General features: G+C 42.8%; 1 protein-coding gene across 1 annotated transcript; it reads left to right on the top strand.

Annotated features, from left to right (window-relative positions):
* Positions 1–1,929: 1,929 nt before the first annotated feature.
* sirt5 (sirtuin 5) lies at positions 1,930–7,489 on the top strand. The gene is made up of 9 exons (XM_030049245.1): positions 1,930–2,028; positions 2,525–2,640; positions 2,781–2,914; positions 3,193–3,418; positions 3,597–3,684; positions 4,889–4,942; positions 5,117–5,240; positions 6,089–6,204; positions 6,320–7,489. The coding sequence occupies exons 2-9, from the start codon at positions 2,538–2,540 to the stop codon at positions 6,390–6,392; spliced, it is 918 nt and encodes a 305-aa protein (XP_029905105.1). The 5' UTR covers positions 1,930–2,028; positions 2,525–2,537; the 3' UTR covers positions 6,393–7,489.
* Positions 7,490–8,349: the final 860 nt, after the last annotated feature.

The raw sequence follows: 8,349 nt of genomic DNA, 5'->3' as shown, positions 1-8,349 counted from the left end.
TGTTCGGCCAGCCGGGCAGCGTCCACTGGCTACCGGCGGGACTGCGAGAGATTCGGCGCCGCCGCCACTCATGCACCCGCCCGGGCAGACGGTGAGGGAGGGGCAGGCTATGATAATGGTGATGGAGGAGAGCGGAGAGAGAGAGAGAGAGAGAGAGAGAGAGAGAGAGAGAGAGAGAGAGAGAGAGAGAGAGAGAGAGAGAGAGAGAGAGAGAGAGAGAGAGAGAGAGAGATGTGACTTGATGACTCGGTTGTTCTGATCATTTCCTATAAGTTGGGACCACCTGGTCGTTGGCTCACCGACCCCATGAATGGCAGATAAAAACACGCAGACTGCGGTTGTGTCTTAGGTGCATGGCCATGAAACCCTCAATTAGCCTACTTTTGCATTTTTGGATTAAAAAAAAGAAGAAGAAACAGCAATGGCACTATCGGCAATCACATTAAAACCAAGTCTCTGTAGTAGCGTTTATATATTGGAATAATAATAAGAAGAAGACAGCAGATACCAAGACGTCTGATAAGGTCACTAAGAGGCTTAATGCTGTCTCCAGAGACACATAGATTATTATATGGAAATGAGGTCTACCCCAGAGGAAGCCTGCTTGAGCCTATGCGAAAGTACTTTTGCAATATGGGCAATATGAAACATGTTTTTAAGGTTTTTAACCCATAGAGCCTATTGATCGTATTATTTTTAACAAATGTAAATTGGAATCTGTCATTTACACCATGAACACGTCCCCGTTACTTTCTGAAGTCACCCATCCTGTCCGAATAACTTTTTAATCCTCCTTATCGGCTATGCAGTATCATAGAGCGCTAATTCCCGTCAAGACAAGGAAAAGATAAGAGCGGCTCGTTCGGAAAGGTGACAGTCTCGGCCAATAGGATTACCTTTTAGACTGACAACAGCTGCCTGACTGGCCAATAAGATACATTCAGGGTGGGACAAAGCAGATGTAGTTTAGGTGGTTTACAAGAAATTAGCGACTTTGCAGTGAGCAATCTATCAGGCCAAATGTCACAGAAATAATGTGTAAGGTATACATTGTAGGCTATACAGCACCAATTTTGACAGTATAGCTGTCGATGAATAATGATAGCTACACATGTCAATAGTGACAGTATGTCAATGTGATACTCGTGGAAAAGGCCACTTATGTCGTTGTTTAGACAGCAATAGCCTATAAGCCGCTCCACTCAAGACATTCCCGTTAAGCAGGATTGCAGTGACCCAAAAAGGACTCGCTTTAATGCCACATTTCCAGACAGCACCGGGGGAGATTAGCTGAATCCCATAAAGTCATGCTTCACAATATTTTTAATCCAATAAAAAAAACAGCACATGACTTTAGCGTTGTAGCCTGCATCTTCAATCAAAGCAACATTTTTTGACAATTTCATTGAAATACCACAACATCACTCAGGTCACATCACACTTTAAACAAATACTATAAAATATCGTCTGTGAGAAAAGGCCATAATCTGTTGTACTTACAATAGTAGGCCACTGTACTATTGTTCATCCAAGCTATGCTGGCCTCTAGTGGGAAAATGGAATAAAAATACTGCAATTGAGCACTGACTACTATTATTTCAACAATAACGCATTAACTGAGATTGACAGCAGCATAGCACAGTTGTGTGGATCCCTTTTTATGATTTTGGTACAACAGGTGTCCCATTTCACTTATCAGAGGTCAGTCGCCAGTCAACCCTCAGCCTCCACCGACCCAAAATAAAAGCCCTTTCCCAATAAAAGTGACGCCCTTACTATGGCCACTGATAACCAGGGGAGGAAACTGGAATACCAGTAAAATAACAATTACACGCACTGTCATGCAACTGCGCCCTCTGCTGGTGGTAGTGGCTGCGGTTGTCGTTTACCTCGCGGTCGCTCCTGATTGGTTCATCCACTAAACTCCGAGCCAAACAGCAGCAGCGGTGAGGTGGCGAGGAGGAAACAGCAACAAAAATTTACTTCCCTCTATCGAGAAACTGTTTTCTTCTGGGTTCACTCTGACAGGTAGGCGTTCAACTACAGTCTGAACAGATTTGATGATGAAATTATTCAAATTATGGATATTGCAACGTTGTCTTAACAGCGCAGTTTGATGCTATTCATGCAGCTGTCAATATTAGCAAAGTAATGCTGTCACTAATGCTAGCTTGTTAGCTTGGAAGCCTCCTTCTAGTCTGAGGGAATTAGCTCAAATAGCTAACAGGTTTTACAGCCGGTCATTGGTAGGCACTGTTGGTAATTTCAGAGGAATAAGGACCATTCCTTGTATGCGCACAAGAAAATATTGCATTGATGTTATGCTAATAGTTAGCTGTTGTGCTCTTGTCTAGTACAGTGAGCGAGCACGATACAACAACATAGTGCGTGCGCATTGAGATGACCTTAATGAGCTTTTGTGGCCATGATGACCTTCCTGATGAACTTAAAATCATTGTTCAAAGCCAAATAGGATGTTCATGCCAGGTTTGTATGCTGACCGCTGTCATGTTTTCCTGCTCAGACTTGGAACCCTGATGATTGTGTGTAAGATCACCTGCAGGGGCATACTGAACTCTCACCTGCGTGCACGTCTGAGAAACCCCTGGAGCAGTCAAAACATGGCACGACCAAGTTCAGGTTAAATCTGATTCCAGCTTCCTTACATACCTCATGTTGCCTCACAGTTCACATTTTCAAGACATGTCATCGCTGTCACTGTGTGATTCTAGTAGGTGATGCAGGGATTGTCTGTTGCTTTTGTGTGTGTGTGTGTTCAGATCTGGCGGCCTTCAGGGAGATTTTCTCTAAGGCTAAGCACATAGCCATCCTCACTGGAGCAGGGGTGAGTGCTGAGAGTGGAGTCCCTACCTTCAGAGGAGCGGGAGGCTACTGGAGGAAATGGCAAGCACAGGTATGCCACCCATCTGCCAAAGGCACCCACAGCTGGTGCAAACCTGTTACACCTGGCTCACAGCAGCTCAAAGATGCCAACTCAAAATTGGCTGGTAACTGAGGCAAATTTATATGCAGTTTGGCTGGCATGCAGACTCAGTCTAACGTACCATCACTGCAGTGTGTGAATTAGAAAAAACATAATATATCAACCACTTAATTAGGTGGGTAGTTGTATCTGTCTGTACAGATTAGGTGTAATGGTACCATGTCTTCATCCTGTCGCGTCACTCCTAGGACCTGGCCACTCCAGAGGCCTTCGCGAGGAATCCCTCACGTGTCTGGGAATTCTACCACTATCGCCGTGAAGTCATGCTCACAAAAAACCCTAACCCTGCTCACCTAGCTATCGCCGAGTGTGAAGAGCGGCTAAGCAAACAGGCGCGTAAGGTCACTGTCATCACTCAGAACATTGATGAGCTACACCGCCGCGCAGGATCCAAAAACATCTTGGAGATCCATGGTAAGCAGAATTAAAAAAAGATACATGTTTACTGCCAGACTCTAATTTACTCTGATTTGAGGTTCTGAAACCTTGTCTTTGCTTTCCTTGTCTCCTCTCAGTGCAGAGGGAAGGACAAAGTCTATGTCTCTATCTGTTTATTTCTTCTCATTAGTTTCTTTTATTTTTGTAAATTTAGGAAGCTTGTTTAAAACACGGTGTGTGAGCTGTGGTCATGAATCAGCCAATTACAAAAGCCCCATCTGTGCTGCTTTGGAGGGCAAAGGGTAAGAGCCTCATCTGGAGACATTGTGTATCACTAAACAACTGTTGTTACACACAATATAAAAATTGTTATCAATATCAGGAAGTTTTCAGTTTTAGGTAACATTATCACACTGAGGAGCTTTCAATTTGCCAGTGAACACTGCACGTACTAGACGTCAGACATTACCAGCTAACTAGCACCTGGTATGTCTTAAGGATTCACAGTATTGCGTTTTTACCGATATCCGATATTCCGATATTTTCCAACTCTTTTGGCCGATTGCCGATGGCCATACTGATACATGCATATATTTTTTTTTCCACCTAATTGCAGAGAACGTAAAGTCTCACCTGCATTGGAATTAGCATATTATTATGTGTCCTCTTACCATGATGGTCCATTATCAGATGCAGACATAAAATACAATGATTTCCAAATTCTACACATTCAGAAAATTCAAAATAAGAAAACTTCTTAAGCTTTCACACCAATGTGAAATATCACTAGCCAGACTGACTAGACTAGCCAGTTGGGTCTAGTCTCAAAAAGACACAGTTCCCTTTGGTTTATTGGATATTGTTAAAAATACACTGATGAATACTAATAGTGTTGTAGTTTCTTCTTTAGATGAACTTATTTTGCCTAAATCTGCTGGCTATGCTTCAAGGTAGTGACTTCCTATATTTCCCAGAGTGCCTTTTGCTTGAGCATGTAGCACTTGTAGGTGGAAAGAGTAATAGCAATAGTTCAGCTGAGACTCAAGGAGGTCAGAGTCTCGCCTCTTATTCAAAACACAGAATGTGTTATCATGGGCTATTGAAGTGACTGTAGGTGGTGATTTTGGCATTTCCTCTTCTGTGATGGATTTTGCCTGTATAGTAGTGTAATGTCAGTGTTAAAATGATAATTCTAGAGAAAAGTCTTTACTCTTTAATTCTGGTGTATTTTGCTAACACCATACTAGACATTTACTCTTGGCGTTGTAGATAAATGTCCCTGCCATTAAACTCATTTTCTGATGCAGTGTAAATATCATTGTCACTACATATAATTTACCCACACAAATGAGAAAAACACACTATCAAACAGCAAAATAGACCCATAAATGCAAGGTGCTTTACCAGTATCTGTGGGTAATAATGTTTTAGGTAGGATGTGACATTTAAGTTTGTATTTTCACTTCCATCCATGGCTCTAACCTCTTTATCAAATCAACTCCTCAGCGCTCCAGACCCAAATACAAGTGACGCTGGGATCCCAGTACAGGACTTGCCCAGGTAGGATACACATGTACATTCTCTCTCTTAGTGCTCTCATCTTTTCAGATGACGTAATTTGTTTGAAGTAAATCTCTCTCACTCTGTGTGTGTGTGTGTGTGTGTGTGTGTGTGTGTGTGTGTGTGTGTGTGTGTGTGTGTGTGTGTGTGTGTGTGTGTGTGTGTGTGAGCCAGGTGCGAGCAGGCGGGCTGTCATGGTCTCCTCAGGCCAGCTGTGGTGTGGTTTGGAGAGACTCTTGACTCAGACATCCTAACACGTGTAGAGCAAGAGTTGGATAACTGTGACCTTTGCCTTGTTGTAAGTGTGTGTGTGCGTGTGTGTGTGTGTGTGTATGTGTGTGTGACAGAGAGAGAGAGCTCTTGGAGAGAACACGCTCTCTTTTAGTGTCATCATGTCATCAATATTTCAGTAGTATGTCAATGCTGGTGGTATGGTGGAGGTAATGTCGAGAATACCCTCTTCTTTTTCTGTTTATTTAGAGTATACCCACCTATCAGCCGTAATATTGCCATTGTAGCATATAGGAGAGTATATCCACTTTCTCCTCAGGGATTTACACACTTAACTAGTAGTACAGTTATCCACCTCATCAACAATTAATGCATCCCACTGCAAAGTAATGATTTCAGTATTGTATTTTGTTTGAAACATTAACCAAATTCAAGCTTAAATTGCATTTCAGCATTAATGTCACATTGGGAGAGTGTAAGTAAGTAGATTTGGAGTGGATAAGAACAAAAATAGGGACTTGCATAGACAGAGCCAAACGTATCAAACATGAAAACATGCAAATATGGAAACAAGGTAAACCAGTCCATCACGTTTTGAACTGAGTCATAGTCCAGTTGAAGTAGTTGACAAAACCAGGAGTGAACTGTGCATACAACAGTTGCTATGTGGGTTTTCTTTTCTTTTTCATGGTACCACAGCAATATTGTGTTTTTTTTTTTTTTAATGTATTGCACAGTGTGAATTCTTGTTTGAATCAGAAAGTAATGCAACGTTTCTTCAAGAAAAAAAAAGAAAAAAAATCAAATTTGAAACAATTACTTGGCCATTTCCCTTGAATTGTAGGTGACCACTGTGTGACCTTGAATGCTTCATGTTTGTTGAATTAGCTCAATAAGTACTTTTCTGTTCTGCAGGTTGGTACTTCCTCCATTGTGTATCCAGCAGCCATGTTTGCACCTCAAGTAGCAGCCCGAGGCGTCCCTGTGGCTGAGTTCAACATGGAAGATACACCGGCCACCATGCGCTTTAAGTGTGTTTCACTCACTGTCATACCGCCGTCACACCACATTCATTAATTGCCACACATATACACCCTAGAGAACGGTTTGACATCTGTATTTGGGTTTTGTGTGTGTGTGATTTAGGTTCCACTTCCATGGCCCCTGTGGGACCACCTTACCCCCTGCACTGGCGCGCCACGAGACCGAAGGCAAATGAGAAAATGTCCTGGGCATCAGCATTGACGCCTCCTCAGGGCTTCAGGCATGTGTCACCTTACAGAGACCAGACTGTCTAACACTGGTGGACTTTATTTGGAAAAAGTGCCATACTGAGGATCTGGGGATGAATATAAAAAGGCACCATGAAGCATTACTGGCATAGGTTTTGCAAAAAGGCAAATGACCAGAAGAAAAGGGGAGGTCAGCTGCCTCTGCGACAAAAGGAAAACAATCCAAGCTAATTGACACAGTTAAGGAAAATGTCTGTGAAGGTTGTGGAAGAGTTAATATGGCTGTCTCATACATACACACCTGAGTCAGTGTGTTACAAAAGGATGCACTCTTCCCCTTGCAGACATTTCGGCTCGGTGACTTTTAGCTTGAGTAAATATTTTTTACTTTTTGCTTTAAAGGATGATGTTTGAGTTACGTCAAGCAGAGCAGTTTTTAACACATCAAATATTCAACATAACTAGTGCTTGCTACAATGCCAAATCAAACTTCCCCTCTGCGTTGACTCGTGGCAACATCAATTTCTGGTGGTGGTTTTAGGTGTTTTAAAATTGTGAAACTTTGGCATTAATTTAAATTTGTCATTGTCAAACTATCAACAATGTTCTTTTAAACTCAAGATGCTGTTGCAAAGGAACAAAATGAAGTAATTACCATGACATAAAGGTCATTTACTAAGTAGATGAAGGTTTTGCAGCTATAGTGAATGAATGTTAGATGTATGACAGTAGGGGGCAGTGTTTAGCTGTGTCTTAAGGGCTGTACTCCATCCTAAAAAGGAAAACCTGCTGTGCACTTACGGATCTGTGGGCTCTGCCTGGGATATCTGGTGTGTGTGAATGGACTGTTATTGAACTATGTGGACGGTGATCAACAAGTATCTGTTGATAATGTGTGTGCTGCCTTGCAATAACTTATACCTCTAATGGTCAGTTACTGGTCCCACTGGTCAGCAGTGAAAAGAGGTTATCAGTGTGTGTTCATGTAAATGTTTTTTCACGTGTGTCACTCATTGTATATTGTCGAAACAGCAAATGGATATGAATTGAGTTCTGCTGAATTAAATGCATATACTTATAGATTGAAAAGTCTTGGCATGATTTCCTCAGCACTCCAGATTGTGTGAGTGAGTGTGCATCTAAATACTGGATGAGGTTGAAATAATACAACAGTCTGCAGCAACCACACACAAGTTAATAGTTAGTGTGTCTCTGTAGCATGTGGTGGCCATGGTAGAGTAGTGTTCATTTGCAGCCTGAGGTAGCTGATCCAGTATAGCCACTCTGTCACAGGGCAAAAGATTGTTTTTGACACCTACTGCCTTGGCCTTGCACCCAAACCCACCCCCCAATTTCCATCATCTTAATCTAGATAGACCATGCACAGGCCTAGTCCTGCCTGCTGTAATGAGTTGCCCCCTCTCAGTTCACAGTTGTGTAAACGCTAATTTGCACAAGAGGAGGATGCCAAATGAGGTTACTAATATTTAGCTAATCTTATAGATTTCCTTATGGACCAGAGGGAAATCAACTGTCCCCCCTTCCCCTCCTTCCTCCTTTCCTTCCTTTCCTTCTCTTTTGTCTTACTCACTCAACTTTCCCTTCTATTTGCCGTTTGCCTGTTCCTCCCTGCTCTCATCTTTACGTCTGTTGTGTGTTTGTGTGTGTGTGTGGTCTTTGAGGCCCCATGCATCCCCCTCCTTCACCGCCACCACCACCTTCGCCTCCATCACCTGCTCATTAGACAGAGGATGATGGTCCGACGGTCCCCCATGACTCGGCTCCAAAAATAATAGAGCCCATTTCCCGCCTGTTAAGCGGCGATTTCACACCAATCTGAGTTGCACTGCCCAGGCCTGTCAGAGAGGGAGAGAGAGAGGGAGAGCCAGAGAGAGAAATAAGAAGGCAAGGGAAGGAAAAGCGGGGATAGAAAGGGGGGGAAAT

The sequence above is a fragment of the Myripristis murdjan genome, chromosome 4, assembly GCF_902150065.1.
Source record: "Myripristis murdjan chromosome 4, fMyrMur1.1, whole genome shotgun sequence".
Lineage (NCBI taxonomy): Eukaryota > Metazoa > Chordata > Actinopteri > Holocentriformes > Holocentridae > Myripristis > Myripristis murdjan.
The sequence above is the reverse complement of the archived record's forward strand: the minus strand, read 5'-3'. Positions and strand labels throughout refer to the sequence as shown.

Bases quoted from the DNA above. Each gene is read 5' to 3' on its own strand.
- sirt5 (XM_030049245.1), top strand. From the start codon at position 2,538: ATGATTGTGTGTAAGATCACCTGCAGGGGCATACTGAACTCTCACCTG. The intron at 3,685-4,888 runs GTAAGAGCCTCA...TCAACTCCTCAG, and splicing joins GCTGCTTTGGAGGGCAAAGG to CGCTCCAGACCCAAATACAA. The intron at 5,241-6,088 runs GTAAGTGTGTGT...TCTGTTCTGCAG, and splicing joins ACTGTGACCTTTGCCTTGTT to GTTGGTACTTCCTCCATTGT.